Source organism: Habropoda laboriosa, unplaced genomic scaffold, assembly GCF_001263275.1.
Source record: "Habropoda laboriosa isolate 0110345459 unplaced genomic scaffold, ASM126327v1 scaffold81, whole genome shotgun sequence".
In the NCBI taxonomy this organism is placed as follows: domain Eukaryota; kingdom Metazoa; phylum Arthropoda; class Insecta; order Hymenoptera; family Apidae; genus Habropoda; species Habropoda laboriosa.
The window spans coordinates 714,695-735,547 of NW_017100194.1; the positions used below are offsets into that span (position 1 = coordinate 714,695).

Here is a 20,853-nt window from a genome sequence, read left to right on the forward strand (position 1 = left end):
TCGTAAGTGAGAATTGACGAAATTTAAGGCAGAAAATATTTTAATATCTTGTTTTTCTTTTCTCGTTTCGCTTTGATTAATTTCGTGATATGATGCTTGTTAACAATCGTTCAATAAGAAAGTTTGTAATACAAGAAAAATTATTAAACCGAATCTTAACCGGTTGCGTGTTAAAATCGTATTTATCGTTAAGTACCTGTCAATTTCACACGAATGGAATCTTTGCTGGCGATTAGAATACACTGGGGAAAGTGGAATAGATTAATCGAAATGGTCGAGATGGTTGTGTCGATCTTTTTAGTTTTCAATGAATTAGATAGTTTTGTTCGTTTTCGAGATATTACGATCGATTATACTTCCAATCTTACACGCTTGCAATTTTTGTTTTGTAATAGGAATATTTAAAGTAGCGTATACTTTAAGCGTGATGCGTACACTTGATGCATTAACGAGTTTCTTTAATTTGATTTATTAAAATTTAATAGGGACAAAACTATACCGATCAATTATCGTCAGTGGACATTTCGCCAATTAATGAAACGATGATAAATGATATTACAGATTAAAGCAGCAAATAAGAAAAATTATTATTTACATTTCAATCGCTTCGTTTATTGATTTATAATTCTGATTGCGCGCATGTGCGATTTTACGCTTTCGTGTTCGGAAGTTTATTTCTGTTTTGAGTGCAGTTGAATGATTCAAGTAATCTTTGAAACTGCGAATTTACAAAAAGGAAGAATTTTCCAAATACGTAAATTTGCATTAAATTTAATTAAAAAATCCATTGTTTATGGAAAAACTTGATCGATGGAACTATGAATGCTTTTCAAATTAGGTTCACTTAATTTACGTGACCAGTTGTTTGAGGTTAGAATTACGGTGCACGTGAACAATTAGTATTCGCTATGATTGAAGTTTCGAAAACAAACTTCAAACATTTGTACCCGACTTTGTCTGATGCTATAGACAATGCATCTTTCATTAGCATAGATGCAGAATTTACGGGTATCAATACCGAGGAAGACATGAAACATAGGTTAAGTATACTCGAGAATTAGAAATGACAGTAATTTTAAGTGTATCTTTTGTCATTTTTATCATTTCTGCTTCAGTTTTTTCGATACACTCGAAGATCGTTATAATACCTTAAGGAGAAATATTCGACCATTTATAATAATTCAATTTGGTATTACAACCTTTCGGCATGATCCTGAGGAGAATGCATACATTGCAAGGTGTTTCAATTTTCACTTGTTTCCAAGGCCTGTACCATTTAATAACAGACAATTCTCATGTCAAGCAACAGCTTTAGAATTTTTGGATAGGCATAATTCTAACTTTAGTAAAGTATGTTATCAAGATTCGTCAATGATACACTTAGAGTAATAACTAGATATGTTTACATAGTAAATTTTGTTAATTTGATAATATGAAACGTATGTAGGAAATTTGAAATGCTTTGTAGGTCATAAGTGAAGGTATTTCATATCTGAATGAGATAGAAGAAAAACTACTGAAGGAGCACATAGAACAAGGGAATATATTAAATAGTTTGGAACATTTAACGTATGAAGAAGAAGACTATTTGAAAGAATCCAAAAAAAAAGCTTTTGATTGGATTACAAACGACTCAAATGAGGCATTGTTTAAAGTGGAAACTTCTAATCCTTTTTTGCAATATGTGTTGCACAAAGAGTTAAGGAGTAGCTTTGATAATATTTGGACTCTCTGGAAGCGTGAATCAGTGTGTATATGGTACTCTTTATTATCTCTGTTTTAATATCATTAAAACATTATATGCAATCGTTTATATTTTTTAGCTAGATATTGTAAAAGTACCAAAGAAAACTCAAATCTATTTGAAAAAACATGCCAATAACAATATAGAAGATATATTGTTAAAGACATGTATAGGATTTTCAAAAGTATTCAAACTCTTATCTTCTTGTAAGAAACCAATAGTGGGGCATAATATGCTTTTGGATTTAATGTTTATCTATCAACAATTCTATAAACCACTGCCAGGTATTAAACAGGTACATTTTACTGCTACATATAATGTGGAAAAGAGCATGTGATATATTTATGTGATGTATTTTAGATTCCTATAAAGAATTCAAAGATAATATACATTCATTATTTCCACAAATATATGACACTAAATTATTAAGTTTTAAATTACGAAAATTACTTAAAAGGGATGAAGGTAAAAAATACTGATAAAACAAGATAAAAAGTAAGTCAGTGATGTCTAAATTAAATGTTTCTTTTAAGTAACCTGGAAACAAAATTCATTGAGTCTTTTATATGAATTCTTCACATCAAAACAAGGGAAACACTTAGTATTTAATTCACCACAAATTGAATTTAGCACAAAAAATTTAGGTAATTTTGATAGTCACTAGTTAGACACTATTGTAATACTTTTCTTCTCATTTCAAATTTGATTTTAGGTTTTCAGCATGCCCACAATGCAGGATGGGATGCTTACTGTACTGGATATATATTCGTAAAAATGGGACACATGTTTTCTATACAGAAATATGGACAGTATGTTTGACACTTAACATATTATAACATAATTGTATTTATCGATTAGACGATTATAAATTTGATTATTTTTAGAGGTTTAGAAGAAAGAGCAGTGACACATTCTGAATTAATGAGTGCAATAAAAGATTTTGTAAATTCTGTAAATATAACCAGAGGCAACGAAATGTATATGGTGAGCAGGATATATTTATTGATACACGACATCAAATAATACTTAAATTAAATCACGAACGCTTTAGAAATTCGGCGGACCAGATCCAACGGTAACAAGACCAGAGTGGCTTTACGTGAAGGTAAACTCACCGTATATAGACACCAAACAGGTATCCTAAAATTACTAACTTATATTATCGAAAGTGTATTGTTAGTATTATTTCTCTGACTGCTAATTACTTTACTATAGTTGCTCGAGAAATTTTCATGTTTCGGCACGGTCGATGTAATGTCTTTCTCTCGAAGTGGCATTTTACTGGCAGTCGCTAATCACAGTAGGTTAGTGAACATTTATTCTTATCAGTGTGGTTTTTTTTTACTAGACTATATGCAACATGACTATTTTACAATAAGTTTTTACGCAACGACAAATTTTAAATTAATTCATCGAATAAAAAATATCTCGTTTCAATCGATTCTTGGATATATTATTATCAAGTCATTCGATACAATTGACGATCCACGAATAATAGCACACGCACCCAGATACTTTCAAGCGACCTACTCATTTAGCGTAAAGTGAATTTAAACTTTGTTGTCGTCCAGCATAAATATCTCCTCAGCTGGCCGTCAAGCTGACACGAAGCAGACTTGCAGAAACTCGTATTTTACATTTTACACATCGCGGTATTCGGGTTAACAAAACAATGAGACGGGTTTAAAGAGAAAAAGAAAAGGGCACATACGGTGAATCCGGGTGAAATTTGTGACACATTGCAATTTCCAGCTTGTAAAACACAACAGGCCTTTCTACTGTCCTTTGTTTCTCCCGTTATATTTCACTTCACGCATCAAGCAAATATAATTAGGTATTAAGTACGCAGTTGGTATTTTAGTATGAAGCTGCTTCGAAGGAAGGTGCCGGAACTATTTTGGATCTTATCCAAGGGCAACCACGTATACTCATCATTGCACTTACAATGTGTGATATCGATGCACGTGATTTTATATGACGTAACCGCATTTTCGTTTTGCCAAAATTTGTCCTAGTTAATCTGCCGTTGGTATTTTCAACGCGCATTGTCTCCGCGCGGAATTACGCTTAGAGGTTATGTCTAGTTTGTTTTTCTCGTTTGACCGGTAACAAGCGAGAGAGACGTTGACATCGGGAGGTTTAAATAAAGTACACATGCAGAACGAGGCATGAAATCTTTTTTTTTTTTTTACTGGTTTGTATTCGAAGCGCAACGAGACCGATATAGCATTACCAGGAAACAGATTAATTATAATCGTACGTCTTGTCAGTAGAGCATCAGCCGGAAAACTATAAATATCGGTGGAAAAGGTGAACGACCCAAGAGATCCCTTGAACAACGTTCGGGACCTCGTTGGTGTTCTTACATGAACGATAATTTCGGATACATTACGCTGTTCTAGCTACGAAAATATATTTGCAAAAATAACATTAATCACAGGCGGCTGACTTCACTCCGCTTTGTATACGTCGAACACCACTATATTTCACAGTGCGCACGTATAAAGTGAAAGTAGCGGCGTACCTACACTGTTTCATAATGGAACACAGTATATCAGGGATAATGTGACACGAGGAAAACACATCGATGACACAAACACTCGATCAGAGAGACTGTTGAACGTGCGGAAGGAATATAGTTCGTGACAAGAAGTCAATATCACACCACGATGAATCTGTTTTACGGGCGTATCGACAAGCCATTCTAACCTGCACCAACAACTCTTACGCGAGGTTTATTTCTCCGGTCGGCTCGAATGAACAATCGATCGCGTTTCCTTAATTCAGACAGCTTGAAACCACAAACCTTCGCCGAGCTTATGATATCGTGGATCCATTAAAAGACCGTTTACATTTCGATTCGCACGAGCTGTCGTAACAATGAGCACTTATGTAAGTGAGCATCGACGTTAGAAAATTCGCTGCACCCCACCGTTTCAAATCGTAAATTTTCCCGCGTGTCCTGGCGTTTATTGTTCCGTTTGCCACTTAACGACGAGCCCCCACAGCACTCGTTGAAATCGAACGAATTCAGGCTACGTCGACACATATGGGTCACATAATTATTACGTGAAAATTAATTACGTTACAATAATATACGAACATATTCAGAAAATAAATAAGATTATTAAAAAATTTAATTACATAGCAAAGTTTTACTTAGTTTTGTGTCGATTACTGTAAAAATTACGTGACTGACATACTTTCCTTAAATAATATTTTTCAACGGTAATAGAAAATAAATGGTAGAGTCGATTTTTCCAGAATTTCGATTCTGGTCACTTTTATAATCACCGATGCACATACAGAAATATTTTTCTCCCTTTACTTTTACGAATCGGTATAATCGAAGGACACAAAAGAATAGTCTTGCACGTTCGAGAAACGACTCTCGAAACCGTGAAACAATAACTTTGCTCGGCAGCACGAAACGGAACCGCGTTCGACCACGCGTTTCGGGGGTGCGCGCGAATCAGCTGACTTCATCGTGCTCGAATTAGATCGAAATGAATTATTTGGTGCCCCGCTATCAAGTATGCATTTTCACGAGCCCGATGCATTTTCTTTCGAAGCGTTAAGCGGCCGGCACAATTCACTCGCGGCTCGCACCACGCGTTCATATATTATAAGCGTCAGATTTTCCTCGCCCCTGGCATTGTTCCAAACGTAATCGTGTTGTGTGTCGAGTGTGAGAGAGCGCGCACGTGTGTGTAGCTTTTCTACCAACGAACCTTTGTACCGGCGCGTGTATCGAGTTATTCGAGTTAAATGAACCAAAGTCACAATCTTCATCGAATAAATTTGATTGTAGAATCTTTTATCGCCGTATCGATTTTTCGTAGAGATTCGTGAAAAATAATTCGAGGCAAGGATGAATCGACTCTTAATTAACTACGCGATACGAAATTACGTAACTGCGTGTATATAAATTTTTATCGTTCTTTCGCATAATTCTTACTGTTCTTCGATAAAACTGAATAATCTTACGAGTAATGATAGAAAGATATAAATTATTTATTTTGCGAGTGTTGAGAACACTTCGCGTACCTAATTAGAGGTTAGGAGGAGAAAGGATTTACCATTTCGCGTTATTTGTCACACTTTCGAATTGGACAAAAATTTTGTTCCATTTTCGACGAACTGAATTTTCAGATTTTTTAGTTTTGAAATTTTCGAAGTAAGGGTAGTTTGTTCGTGTTGGTGATACGTGTTACATTTCCATGGAATAACGGAGAAGTGGTAAAGAGGTTATGTTGATGTTTAGAATAGAATAAAAATTGAACGGGGTAAAATTAATTATCAAGCTACACTGTAAAGCGTGTCTAACAGGCCAGGTTGCACAATGTAATCGATACGAAATTATTTTTATCCATGTATTATTAATGCATTATGAATCGTGGTCGCTTGAAAAATTCTGTTGCAGCGCGTTACGCATACTGAAGCACTTCCAGAGCAACAAAGACTTTCAGGTGGCGCGGTACAATCGCATAAAGCATGGGACACTCGGTAGCATCTTGTTGTGGTACGTTCAAGAATTTCTATACTATTTATATTTGTTTCTTTTGAAATTTTTGTAATAATCTGCTTAAGTTTAACTAGGTTCGAGTTGTTTTCAGCTAGACGTGAATTGAATTTTCAGTGTAAATCTGATCTAAAGTTGTTTCTCTATTTCGAAGAATTGAAACTTTGGAAAATATTCGATATTTGAAAGTTGGAATATGTGAAAATTTCAATGTCTGAATTTACGAAAATTCGAAAATTTCGAAGTTAGAATATATGAAAATTTGGAAATGGAAAATTCGAAAGCTCGAAAGTTGAAAGGAAAGAAAGACGCGAGAAGATCAACCGAGTATTTCTGCATCGTCTAAATTGGAACTCTAATTAAAATTAACATTACCTTCCTCCGCGTCTCACGAGTGAGTCACTATTACGAGACATGGAGTGAAATAATTCGACATAATTCAACCACCGTCATCGCTCGATCCAAAAATCTCGCGGCCCATCCGAAGCCCGCGATTAATCATTGTTACTAAAGAAAATCGGGCAAGTGATTCGCGGTTTCGTCCTCGAGCAAGAGGCTCCCGATGGTCGTTTGGCCGCGTCGTTCGTGGCCATTTTCGGATTTGCACTAATTCGGCAGAGGTTCTGCACAGCCGTGACACGATCGCGATTGAAATTCGGTCTCGACGCCGGTCAGCCCTAAATTCGATGGCCGTGTCTCCGCCTGAACGAGGCTATCCGCGTTACGTCCACCAAATTAATGGCCCTTCTAACGAACGATGTGTGCGTGCCCACAGAATCTCTAATTAGCACGAAGATTGCCGTAGATGCATAAGTGGTGATCACGGTGCCAATTGTTGCGAAGCTAACCATCGCGACACCCATCGTTAAATACACCAAATCCACTCTCTCTCTCCTATTCGATGACCGTTAATACCATTTCGAAACTTTTGCTTACGTAAATCATTTAATTGTGTATCAATCACGTGGTTTTATTTAGTTTCGAGGAATACTTACAAAACTGTGAAAACCACTTTGTCAATTAACGTAAATTACCTTTGCGCTAATTTCATTCACCAACTATGTAACTTATATTTTTTTGTCTTTTTTAATTGTACAGAGAAAGTTTAATAGAAGTGGACATTAGGTAGGAGATATATATATTTATCCTTAAAATTGCGTATTTTCAATTTTGAATTGCAGGAGTGGAATCGTGCTGACTGGAAGTATGTTCACCTGGATGATAAAGAATCTGTATCTAAAATCTGCATAAACCCAACAATCTCGTAAAACTTACCATTACTCGTTACCGAATCATGAACGTAACTATACAATCGCCAACCATTAAATCATCAAAATACGAAAAGTAATATCTGGACGAATTATTTCCAATTTATTTTATACGACAAAATGTCTTCGAAATAAAAACGACGCATTTAAGTTAAAATATCCAATAAATCTTCCTATCGCTTAACGTTCCCAACTTGAAATACGAATTAACCAAATTCAACTCTGAACGAAGAATTTCATGTTTTTCAACGCTCCGCTAGAAATATCTCTGCGTAATTAAAAACCACAAACGACGAATAAACTGCACAGGAACGATCAGCGTAACGTCATAAAACATCGTGCAACGCCGGCGAAACAACCCAATGTACATAAATAAAGTTCACCAAAGAAACGGATCTACATCAAAGAATTGAAAAGCGCGTTCTCCAGAATGGCGGACAGGAATACCGACTCCCACTGACGTCCAGCTAAAACACGACGGAACGGGCTCGCGAGTTTCATTCAAGCAGCGCAATTTCTCCGAGCTGTACAGGGTGATCCGCGTAATTAGAACATTTGTCTAATCAGCAAAATTTTCAGGACCGTACTTTCTTCGCGAGTGCAACATTGCACCATTTCTTCAAGTGTAAACGTATATTTTTCCTTTTTGCACAGATCGAATTTAAAAGGTGTTGGGATAAAGTTAGGAGAAAATGATAGTTGGTGAGATATTTAAATAAATATCTTTACGAGCTTGCCATGGAAACGTTTATTTAAAATATCGATATCTTTTGAAAATGTAATCTTTGAACCATTCGCCGATTTTCTCCATTTCCTTTTTTTAATCGCAATCAGGAAAGAGGTACGACTTGTTCCATTAGCGTGGATCGCCCTGTACACGCGTGAACGATCGTGAAAAAAGGAAGAACAGAGAGAGTTTACGATACCCAGCTTTCCATCGCGAGAAAGATCGTCGTCGATCCATCTTTCTCTCCGTTTGGAACGCGCGGGAACGTTCGTTCGCGGACATCAGCTTGCAGAGTCTATTTAAATGTTAGATCGAAATCGCGAGTGGAATCTTTGCGTGAGCTGTTATTATTATTTCTCGTTCTGGTTTGACGACGGCCAGGGCTCGTTTTCGCTTCTCGAGGAAGCGTCCAGCCGTTTGCCAAAATCTCTGGCCCTCCCCGCGAAAAGTCCAATTATCTCTCGTCACGGCTGCCGATCGCCACGCACCTTCTTCCCGTCCATCCTGCCTTTTTTCCCCACGTGCACACACGTGTTTGCACAACTCTAGAAAGCTTTTTGCCTTTCGTCGTACGCGTCACGATCGCTCCCTGCCAAATAACACCAGACGACGCCCGTGACGTCGCCGAGAGCGCCGTTCTGATTCCTTGAAAAGTTTCTCACACGCTGCTTCTCGCGTCCTGGCACACCTTTTCGATCAGCGCAGCGATCCTTGTTGTGTTTCTTAATGTACGATTGTTTCTGGTAACGTCGAGCGCTTTTTGTGGAGAACTAGGAAAGAAGGAGTAGCGAGTTTTAAGAAATTCTTTGTAATAATTATATTTGTACAATGTGAGGCTCTTGTACGAATGCTGAGACCTTTGTGGTTACTTGCGCGTCACCGAGATATGGATATCAATTAGCGAGCTCCACCGAGCGTACGATAACGTTAACAGAACAGAATTGTAGCGTAACAATTAGTTTCTCGACTGAAAGCGTGATTGTTAATCAAATTTTGAGTGGAACGATCACATCGTGCGGCTATCCTCGCGACGGTGAACGAGCAGAAAGAAACAGGTGGCGGTGGGTCCTCTGAAACAAGAAAAATACAGGTTGCTTCAAAAGTACAGAATTAGAGAATTTGAGAAATGTGTCGACGACGATCGAATCAAAGTATGTACAGTATATCGTACTAAAAAAGAGTAACTTGCATATTAACCCTCTACTGTCGAGTCTCAGAGACTCCGCTAATTCTATCAACTCCACGTTATTATATTAAAACGAAACGAATAGAATTTCATTTTAAACGGTGTCTCGACTGGTAGAGGGTTAAGTGTGAAAATTTGCCTGGAAGCAGACTGCACACGCGAAAGAAGGGTCGCGAGTGCTCGTTGCAAGCTACTCGCGATCCACTTGTTGGTACTCTCTGTACTTATCTCGAAATCCTGATGGCCGAGGAAGAGGCCAAGCGTTCCCCGATATTTCAAAAGTTTTCTCTGGCCGCCACCCAAGGCTAAAACACTCGAAATAACGCAGTAGCAATTCGTGTGGGCGTGCTGCCGGACGATCAGCCTGGTCACACTGGTGTCCGGTGGCAGGTGGAGTAGCTTTCGAGGTGGAGACACCTCTCTTCTCTCTTGTCGCCTCTCTGGGTTAGGCACGAATCAACGACAGATGTAAAGGTCGCGAGCGCCAGGAACGAGGTTTAGGGAACTGGGTTAACCAAATTCGCTATTTTCTCCTTCCACCGGTACGCCGTTTATATCGCCAGCCTACACTGCCTATTGTCCCTTCCAAGTTTATTCCTCCTCTCAAGGCCAATTCTTCTTTCTGCCGTCGCTGTTTAGAGTGCTCCGTAAAACTGTAAATACGAGTGTATTTGAATGGAAGTAAATGGTATTTGACGGTGGACTTTTTCTTTTAACCCATTTGCATTCGTTGGCGTGTATGTACGAGCATTCGTATTGCGAGTAATAGAAGAGTAGTAAAATTTTGGGTTAAGGGACTATTTTTCATTTTCTTCAAACGATGCAAATGGGTTGACCCTTTGCGGTGTAAACGGTCCAGTTAGTCTGCAATTATTTGGTCAGTCTTGGGAAGTACCATGTAGTTTCTCTTTACTTCGATATTTCAGCGTAATGTTAGTTATAAAATACTAAGTTTCGGTGTAATATTAATGCATAAAAAATGGTTTATCATCATTTAGACGATATCTGAAGACAAAAATTCTTACGTCGAGGCTGGCGACATAGGACAACAAAGGGTTAACACAATTGCACCCTTTTTTTTTTAAATGGAAATTGTGTTTTTTTTTTTGGACGATTAGTTGGCGAAGGTTTTTACGTTCTACGAAACGGTATTAGAGTGTAAAATTATTAGTTAGAACGAGGAATATAGTAGGGAGAGACTGCGCGGTGACCTTGAGCATCGAACAGATTTCGCACAGGCTATAGCAGAATCTCTCCCGCCTACAGATCATCGAAAAGCTTGCTAGTTTCGAGCAAAACGATCAATACCCGTCGAGATGAATTTCATATAGACATCTTGGTATCCAAAGTAACGATTAGACGAATCCACAAAATGCTAATAATAATTAATACAAAGTTTCTCAGAACAACGTATCAAATTCGATCGAATTGGCAATCTTGTGAAGGCGGTGACATAAATTCCTTCGAAATCTCTCGAATTTTTGCCAATTTCAATTCGACCGCGATCATACTCTCGAAATCGAGGAATCTCCGTAGGAATATCGAAGCAACGGGGCGATTCGTCGCGGATAATTGGTAAACGTCGATTCGTCGAAACGAAGTGGAGCACTTTGTTGCCCGTGCAACATCGCGGTATCGTCACGTGGCCGCCCCAAAAATACGTCGAGAGGCGACTCGATTCGATCGCCTTCACCTATCGGTCCGGCCAGGACGAGGCGCGCGGACCCTCGAACGGACTGCCAGCAAAAAGAAGAGACGATTGAAAATATCCCACGTCGGGCGGTTCTGGTTCTCAGTTTCGAAATCTGTGCAGCCGAGAATTGTAGTGTTCCACGAGGCGGCATATCGGGGGCCAGGCTGCGTTTCTGCCTGGTTGGCATGGACCGAGCACCTGTCGCGCCTCGCCGACAGTGGAAATAGCCGTTTTCAACGTGAAGAAGAAAACGCGCGGCGACCGCGGCCAGCTCGCCTCGGACGCCCGCTGACAGAGAGTAACGCGATTACGTGGGTGCGGCGAGATTAATTGCTTGTACCAATTACTGAAATAATGGTAAACGATTTCGAGTACCCCGCATAATTGAGCCGTAATTGCGACACCGGGTTTGCGCGATTCTTTCCCGATAACTCGCGATTTTCGCTGGTCCTCCTCGGGGAAATATTCGGAGAGAGGAGTGAATCGTCTTGTCTTTTTGACAGATTTGAAAATTTCATGGTACTTAAATATTACGGCACTGAAAATTCATACGGTACTCGTTAGATGTAAAACGGGACTACGTGCTTCCCTTTGTTTTTAGGAAATTGAAGATGATTGGAGTATGAGAAATCGCGAATATGCTTGAAAAATATCGATCTATTATGTGATCAAATGTTTTTCTGAATTGTAAATCTTTTCCGTGAAAAGATCGATGCAACGCGAAATAAATGATAAATTCAATTTTTCTAGGTTTTTTAGTTAGACCATTTTCATAATCACGCACGATCTTTCTCTGTTGGTTTGTATCAAGGAATAAGAGAGAAATGTTGTAACTTTGAAGCGAAGTGATCGTTTAAAAGAGATGAAGAATAATGTAGCAATTTTAGAGAACATGTTAACCTTCCTAGAATAAAAATCAAGTGACAACATGAAATGACTGAATCGGTGAGATCAGAAACAGCATAAGTCACTCTTAACCAATTTCTCAGAAACGAGGAATATCTATCTGATGTGTCTAAACCTGAACAACATGGTTCGGTACATAACTCGACTTAAACACAAAAATTACGTTTCCGATCCCGCTGATTCCATCGTACAGATAAGAAAAATGGCTCGAGAAATGGTCCCTTTGTAAAAAAACTATTTAACGTGTCTAAGTGTAACAAAAAAGAAATTGACTTATATTTTATATTTCACCGATTCCATCGTACATATAAGAAAAATGGCGGAAGCGAAAAATAAAGAAATGGTCCCTTTTCGAAAATAAGCAAAAAACCATTTAACGTATTTAAATGTAAAAGAGCGCGATTCGGTGCGTAACTAAATTTAAGGAAAAAGAAAATTGACACATGTTTCCGATCTCACCGATTCCATCGCGCAGATAAGAAAAATGGCGGAAGCGATAAGGTCGAAGAGGTTAGGTCCCGGTTGAAGTGGCGGAAGTACGAAAATCATCTTTCTCCGACATGAGTGAGGGGTACTAGAGGTCCCAGCGACTTCTTGTTCGAAAGCTCTGTAGGACTATTTTTGTCCATAAGCTGAATAGCGGAAATAGCCTAGCCTAGCCCCTGGCCTAGAGCGTAGGCTTGACCGGCCATAATAGCGCCTCTTTCAAGGATGTATCGTGACGTCACGGTTTCTTCACAGTGAAATATCGCACGTCAGTGACTACCTAAATGACGTTGCTCTCTGACCATATATATTTCTACTTGCTGATCAAATAAATGAAAGGAAAAAGAAGAGACTACTATTTTTCTTGGGGAAAAAAAAATTATCCGACGTATTATTTTATCAATTAAACAAATACACGCGTTCGTTCGTATTTTCCAACGATATTTATCATACGCGGAATATGTTTCGATAAAAATGAAGGTAATATGTTGTTTGATTAGGTTTAAAGCTCGAACGTTGCATTAAACACTTCCGAACCGGCGTTGTCTGTTACGTCTTCCCCGATCACTGAAAGCACACAAAAATAATCCAACGTTTTACAGAAGCGTGGAATTATAAATACTTCTGAGCACATTCGTCTTGCACAAACGGACCTCGCGTTTAGTTCCCTCAATGAACGCTTTTTTTTTTCTGTTTTCTGTGGAGAAAAGTACCTAGGTCGCGTAGAATCTGTTCTTTCACCTGATCTTCCATTTTCTCGCTGGAATAAGTGTGTAAATATCGTTGAAAATATAAATGTATACGTAATTAATTCAGCGAAATATGTAATTTTTTCGTTGGAGTAAGGGAGATTTGAATGATTTTGTAATAGTAAATTTCTGTGCTAGAATTTCATCAATGCAAACTGCCACGGTTGATCCTCCGAGAACTGAAATTACCTACTTCCTACGTCCAACGTTCCCTGAATACAGTTCGCCAGTTCCTAATACCCTAACTTCAACTCCAGATTATGCAGGATGAAGTGTAATTGAGGATACAGGTTGGAAGGTAAGTGAAATGGAAATATTAAACGTTAGGTTTAACGTTCTTTCGAGTTAGTATAGTTGTCCCGTTTCGCGATAACGATTAGAAACTGCGTAGACGTAATTAAAGTGCGTTCAGATATTTACAATCAGCTTTATATCGCGTTTGTGGCATTGCTGACTGTTTATAATATTCTACGAATAGTATTTAGTTCGTTGATAAGAATAGTAAAGTGTAAAAAAGTTTGGAGAGTAGTTTTATTGTGAAATTTTTGAGATTGTACACTTGTTTGGAAGTATGAAATATTTTTGAAAATACGTCAGACGGATAATCTGCGTGGAAAATTGTTGATGGACTTAAGGAGATCTTGTTACTTTATATTAATAATAATCATCATTACGAGTCTCGTAAACTCTGTGCGTAAACAGAAGAGTTGGCTAACGTATCGTTGGACAAATTATATCGTGCATAATTATAAGTGCACGTGTACCCGGTGCACTATGGCCTTCTTGTGGACCAATTTTGTGCCGTATCTTCAATTTATCTTTGTACGAGGAATCACCCCAATACCGTCGTACCACGGGCTTGAAAAGTTCCTCGGGTTTTAGAGGAACTTTGTTTGCTCGATGAGAATTTCTGTGTTTCCTACTTTCGAGCTTTCGAATATTTCATTTCCAGATTTTTAAGTATTGATATTTTCAAATATTCAGATTTTCACATTTTCAAATTCTCGAATTTCCAAATATTCAAATTCCCTAATTTTCATAATGTAGCAATTTTAGAGAACATGTTAACCTTCCTAGAATAAAAATCAAGTGACAACATGAAATGACTGAATCGGTGAGATCAGAAACAGCATAAGTCACTCTTAACCAATTTCTCAGAAACGAGGAATATCTATCTGATGTGTCTAAACCTGAACAACATGGTTCGGTACATAACTCGACTTAAACACAAAAATTACGTTTCCGATCCCGCTGATTCCATCGTACAGATAAGAAAAATGGCTCGAGAAATGGTCCCTTTGTAAAAAAACTATTTAACGTGTCTAAGTGTAACAAAAAAGAAATTGACTTATATTTTATATTTCACCGATTCCATCGTACATATAAGAAAAATGGCGGAAGCGAAAAATAAAGAAATGGTCCCTTTTCGAAAATAAGCAAAAAACTATTTAACGTATTTAAATGTAAAAGAGCGTGATTCGGTGCGTAACTAAATTTAAGGAAAAAGAAAATTGACACATTTTTCCGATCTCACCGATTCCATCGCGCAGATAAGAAAAATGGCGGAAGCGATAAGGTCGAAGAAATGGTCCCTTTTCGAAAATAAGCAAAAAACCATTTAACGTATTTAAATGTAAAAGAACGTGATTCGGTGCGTAACTAAATTTAAATAAAAAGAAAATTGACACATGTTTCCGATCTCACCGATTCCATCGCGCAGATAAGAAAAATGGCGGAAGCGATAAGGTCGAAGAGGTTAGGTCCCGGTTGAAGTGGCGGAAGTACGAAAATCATCTTTCTCCGACATGAGTGAGGGGTACTAGAGGTCCCAGCGACTTCTTGTTCGAAAGCTCTGTAGGACTATTTTTGTCCATAAGCTGAATAGCGGAAATAGCCTAGCCTAGCCCCTGGCCTAGAGCGTAGGCTTGACCGGCCATAATAGCGCCTCTTTCAAGGATGTATCGTGACGTCACGGTTTCTTCACAGTGAAATATCGCACGTCAGTGACTACCTAAATGACGTTGCTCTCTGACCATATATATTTCTACTTGCTGATCAAATAAATGAAAGGAAAAAGAAGAGACTACTATTTTTCTTGGGGAAAAAAAAATTATCCGACGTATTATTTTATCAATTAAACAAATACACGCGTTCGTTCGTATTTTCCAACGATATTTATCATACGCGGAATATGTTTCGATAAAAATGAAGGTAATATGTTGTTTGATTAGGTTTAAAGCTCGAACGTTGCATTAAACACTTCCGAACCGGCGTTGTCTGTTACGTCTTCCCCGATCACTGAAAGCACACAAAAATAATCCAACGTTTTACAGAAGCGTGGAATTATAAATACTTCTGAGCACATTCGTCTTGCACAAACGGACCTCGCGTTTAGTTCCCTCAATGAACGCTTTTTTTTTTCTGTTTTCTGTGGAGAAAAGTACCTAGGTCGCGTAGAATCTGTTCTTTCACCTGATCTTCCATTTTCTCGCTGGAATAAGTGTGTAAATATCGTTGAAAATATAAATGTATACGTAATTAATTCAGCGAAATATGTAATTTTTTCGTTGGAGTAAGGGAGATTTGAATGATTTTGTAATAGTAAATTTCTGTGCTAGAATTTCATCAATGCAAACTGCCACGGTTGATCCTCCGAGAACTGAAATTACCTACTTCCTACGTCCAACGTTCCCTGAATACAGTTCGCCAGTTCCTAATACCCTAACTTCAACTCCAGATTATGCAGGATGAAGTGTAATTGAGGATACAGGTTGGAAGGTAAGTGAAATGGAAATATTAAACGTTAGGTTTAACGTTCTTTCGAGTTAGTATAGTTGTCCCGTTTCGCGATAACGATTAGAAACTGCGTAGACGTAATTAAAGTGCGTTCAGATATTTACAATCAGCTTTATATCGCGTTTGTGGCATTGCTGACTGTTTATAATATTCTACGAATAGTATTTAGTTCGTTGATAAGAATAGTAAAGTGTAAAAAAGTTTGGAGAGTAGTTTTATTGTGAAATTTTTGAGATTGTACACTTGTTTGGAAGTATGAAATATTTTTGAAAATACGTCAGACGGATAATCTGCGTGGAAAATTGTTGATGGACTTAAGGAGATCTTGTTACTTTATATTAATAATAATCATCATTACGAGTCTCGTAAACTCTGTGCGTAAACAGAAGAGTTGGCTAACGTATCGTTGGACAAATTATATCGTGCATAATTATAAGTGCACGTGTACCCGGTGCACTATGGCCTTCTTGTGGACCAATTTTGTGCCGTATCTTCAATTTATCTTTGTACGAGGAATCACCCCAATACCGTCGTACCACGGGCTTGAAAAGTTCCTCGGGTTTTAGAGGAACTTTGTTTGCTCGATGAGAATTTCTGTGTTTCCTACTTTCGAGCTTTCGAATATTTCATTTCCAGATTTTTAAGTATTGATATTTTCAAATATTCAGATTTTCACATTTTCAAATTCTCGAATTTCCAAATATTCAAATTCCCTAATTTTCAGATTCTCAAATATTCAAATTCTCAAATATTCAAATTCCCTAATTTTCAAATATTCAAATTTCCAAATATTCAATTTCTCAAATTCCCTAAATTTCAAATTCTCAAATTTCCAAATATTCAAATATTCAGTCTCTCAAATTTCCAAATATTCAAATTCTCAAATATTCAAATTTGTAGTTTTTCGCATTCCGAAACCTCGAATCTCCAAAGCTGCGAAATTAACAATTTTTCAAGGTCACAAACCTCACTTTCCACATCTCGACGTTCGAGTCTGAAATTTCCAGTCGTTTAGAACGACTCCACTCTCAATACACCCTACGGGCTTGCACTCCTAAACGTTATCACGCACCATGCGTGACCATGGTGACACAGCGTTGCGGCAGTTTGCTCGCGATAATCCGCGCGGCACCCTTGACGCCGACATCCCGTCCACGCTCTCTCGCCAAGTCCGACCTCGGTGTATCCTTGCGACTATTTTCGCGCGTAACGCGTTTCGACATGATAGATGAGAGTTTTCTGCGTTTCCTCGACGTCGCCGTTGCTCGAAACCTGCCAAAGATTCCCGCTCGCGCCGATGGCAGGGAACGTCGAATAATTTAGGACCGCGGACAATACCTGTCGTTTTGCGAGCGCGTCGCAACCTCTCTCTCGGCCTATCCTCGTGAACACTTGCCAGCGCTGCTTTTCACGCCGTTCGAGTTTTACCTTATTTCACTCCCGATAGTTTCTTCAGAGAGAGCGTGTCAATCTGAGTATCGATAAATTGGGAATATCCTTTGATAAAATCACCGATGAATAGGACTAACGAGGGAACATATCGAATTAATGAAACTTACATGGGATGTAATTCGCGATATTTTTTTATCTGCAATTGTCCACATTGAAGGAGCGAAGACAGCCCTCGAAATTTAGGGTCGAAAGCACGTTCTTTGGAACATCTCCATAATTAGAGAGTGTTGTACGCTTCTGAATGGAGAATTTAAAAAAAAAAATCATTTATCCAAATGATATATTAAAAATTTGAATTTATTTTTGGTCAGTTTTCCGGTTAAGTGTTGATCAATTTTCGTGAAAATTTGGATGTGTGAATTATGGACCAAAATATGAATTTTTTTCTGTTATCGGTCTCTGAAAATTTGGTCCCCTTCGACAGCTAGAAGTACACAGCACAGGTGTAAATGTGACGTGGTACTTGTAAGGGCGGATGTGGGTTCTCCACTCGCCACGTGTTTGATTGCAGACGTATTTCTTTCTCGACGTAAAAATAGAGCTACTCTGATGCTTTCGTCGAGCCATAAACACGTGTAATGAAAGCCACTAGTAGGCTTCACTGTGACCCTTCTTTTCCCTATATTTTCGCTTCATTTTTTAATTATTTCTGTTGGTACTCTTTGTCAAAGAGTACTCGTGTGTCAAAGGGTTGTATTTACTTGGTCGTTAGACAAATGGTTAAATAATTGTAATCGTAAGAAGGATAATTGGCACAACGTACGAAGATTGATTTGAAATGTGGGCGAGCTTGTTTAAATTGTACAGTTCTGTACGAATCAGATCGGATACCTACGTAATGCTCTTCTATAAACGTAATCGCTGACTCGTCGCCAATCGTGGTTACATTGCCACCGTCATTTTCCTCTTCCCTTCCTCTGTTTTCCTTTTTCCGTGCTTACTATACCAATCGTGTTATACTCTTTCTTTACCTTCACCTTAAAGTTCTTTTTAACGATAACCTTCTCACTATTGTCTACTTTTTAACATCGTTCTTTAAATTTCTTTTCTAAGATAGCTCCTTGTCACAAATTTTAAATATCACATTTTACTAATTTCCACAAATTGCCATAAAGAAAGGCATCTTTTCAATAGTAGTACTTTCAAAGTTACCTTTCCAATACTGTTTTTTAAAAACAATTTCCTAAAAGTTCCCTCTTAATACTATTTAATATTGCCTTTTAAAAAAAGTTTCATACAAATCCTACTTTTCAGGAGGATTTGTTTAGCCCTATTTTTAAAATTCCCTTTCAATCCTGCATTTTAAAAATAGCTTCGTTACACCACTTTTTAACACCGTTTGTTTAAATACCCTTCTAACGTCGCTGTTTAAAAATACCTGTCCCAAGAAAGTCCCTTTTCAACGATTCTTCTTGAACCTCACTTCCCCAACAACCCTTTTACACCCTAACTCTCTTTCTAAAATACCGAATCACCAATCGAACTCGCCTCTTCCTCGAGTCGATCGTCGCCGATGGAAAACCGTCGTCCTTGAAACTATCCCGCGCGTCAGAATAAAAAAGCGACTCGCGTTGTCCCAGAACAGGGTCGTACGTATAAATTTCCCGCGTTATTTATATTGGATCTTTCCTTGAAAGTCGACCCGGCTTCATCCGCCGTTGCATCCCTTGCACGATCAATCATCGTCCTCGGGGGAAGAAGAAAACGTTCTTCCGCTACTATCGCTCACCGTCGCGCGACGGATCTTCACGACCGCTTTCACAGAGCCCGACATCGGTCAATATCGACGTCTAAACAATCGTCTCTCGCTTATTTATACACGCCTCTCCACGTGTGTCGTGGCGAGGATCGAATTGAAGCAAACGCACGATCGTGTAGATCTTTTGGCAGCTGTCGGGCCCACGAGTAGCCCGCCACTGGCGAAAATCGCAAAATTAAGTTCCTGGCAGCGAGTCGGTTTCGGCGAGATCCCTCGAAGAATTCGCTCTTCGAGCGTTCTCAACCCGTTCGAAAGAGATCGAGAGAAGTTGCGATCAACGGTGAATATTTGGTAGTACTCGTTGATTGAAGGGAATCTTTAGTTGAACAGTTCAACGCGCGAAGAGGCTGTGAAATTATAGGGAATCACTTGGGTCAGTTTGACTCTCGGTGCAGAAGAATTGGGAGACTTACTGAATTTGAAAATTATGAAAATTCTGAGGAAAATTATTCAGTCTAGAATTTTCTAGCGTAATGAGTGCATACGTGTATTTCCAATTTTACAGGGTTTAAGTGATTAAGTAATTAATAATTAAGTGGGTCCCTCGGAATTTCACAATTTTTCTCGAACTTCGCAAAAAATTGTTTGAGACAAAAATTTAAATACTTTATACTCACACTTTTTTTTATCTGTATTTTTGTCTCGTATACGAATGCTATCTTTTGTTTTTCTTTACGTGAAACTTGCTGTAAAATGTGCAGTCTTTAATTTCACGGGGGAAAAAATTGATTATTTTGTGCGAATACAGCTTCGACGAACGTCTAGTATCGAATATTTCGAATTTCCAAAAGGATTTTCTGTGATATTTCTCGGGAAGAGGAATGTCAATGAATCATACGAATTGCTACAGTTAGGAAAATAAACGAAACACTCCGGTGAAATATATTAGCTCCGGATGATAACCTGTTTCATCTCTATCTTCTCTAACGATACGATTTGATACGTGGATTAGAGACACGCGTGAACACGTGGCTGTTGGAACGAGGCGCGCTCGAATGCAGGACAGTGAGTTTCGGGAACACGAATTCGTCACCGAAATTAGACCATAGCCAAGATCTGAAGGAGAATTCTGCGGATTCTCGACCTTCGAAAAATCGTGCACTTTTAGCTCCTAACGGGCATTTTCGAAATCGAATAGAATATGTAACACACGTTGATAGATATCTATATAAAATTTATCATTCCCTCGTCTTCTTTATCGTCAATTTCAAATGCACGCGATTCTTTCTCTGCTTTCTAGCTAGATAGCGGGATACATTAATCAAATTTGAAAGACCTACACTTATCAACGTGGATCTACCAAAATCTACCGAATCTGGAAATACGCCTCTTCAAACACGTCCAAACAACTACCTACCTATTAAAACCCAAAAACTACCCTCTCCAAGCCCGTCACCCTAACATTCCCCAAAAAATCCGCAAAGAAGAAAGCATCTAAACGAACCAACATCCACACACGCCTCCCTAACGCATCCAGCTGACCGTGTCAACGAAATTCCAAGACCTACTTTCTCACCGAATCGAATCAAAGGCAAGCTCTGTACGTCGGCCTACACAAAACCCAC

At 38.5% G+C, this 20,853-nt stretch overlaps 1 protein-coding gene across 1 annotated transcript; it reads left to right on the forward strand.

Annotated features, from left to right (window-relative positions):
• The first annotated feature begins 908 nt into the window (after positions 1-908).
• Positions 909-7,578, forward strand: LOC108570282 (poly(A)-specific ribonuclease PARN-like domain-containing protein 1). The gene is given in 12 exon segments (XM_017932119.1): positions 909-1,039; positions 1,116-1,350; positions 1,469-1,747; positions 1,824-2,028; positions 2,105-2,209; positions 2,278-2,420; positions 2,465-2,553; positions 2,629-2,728; positions 2,796-2,879; positions 2,960-3,048; positions 6,168-6,266; positions 7,448-7,578. Coding segments are annotated over 12 exon segments (1,629 nt in total). The 3' UTR covers positions 7,518-7,578.
• Positions 7,579-20,853: the final 13,275 nt, after the last annotated feature.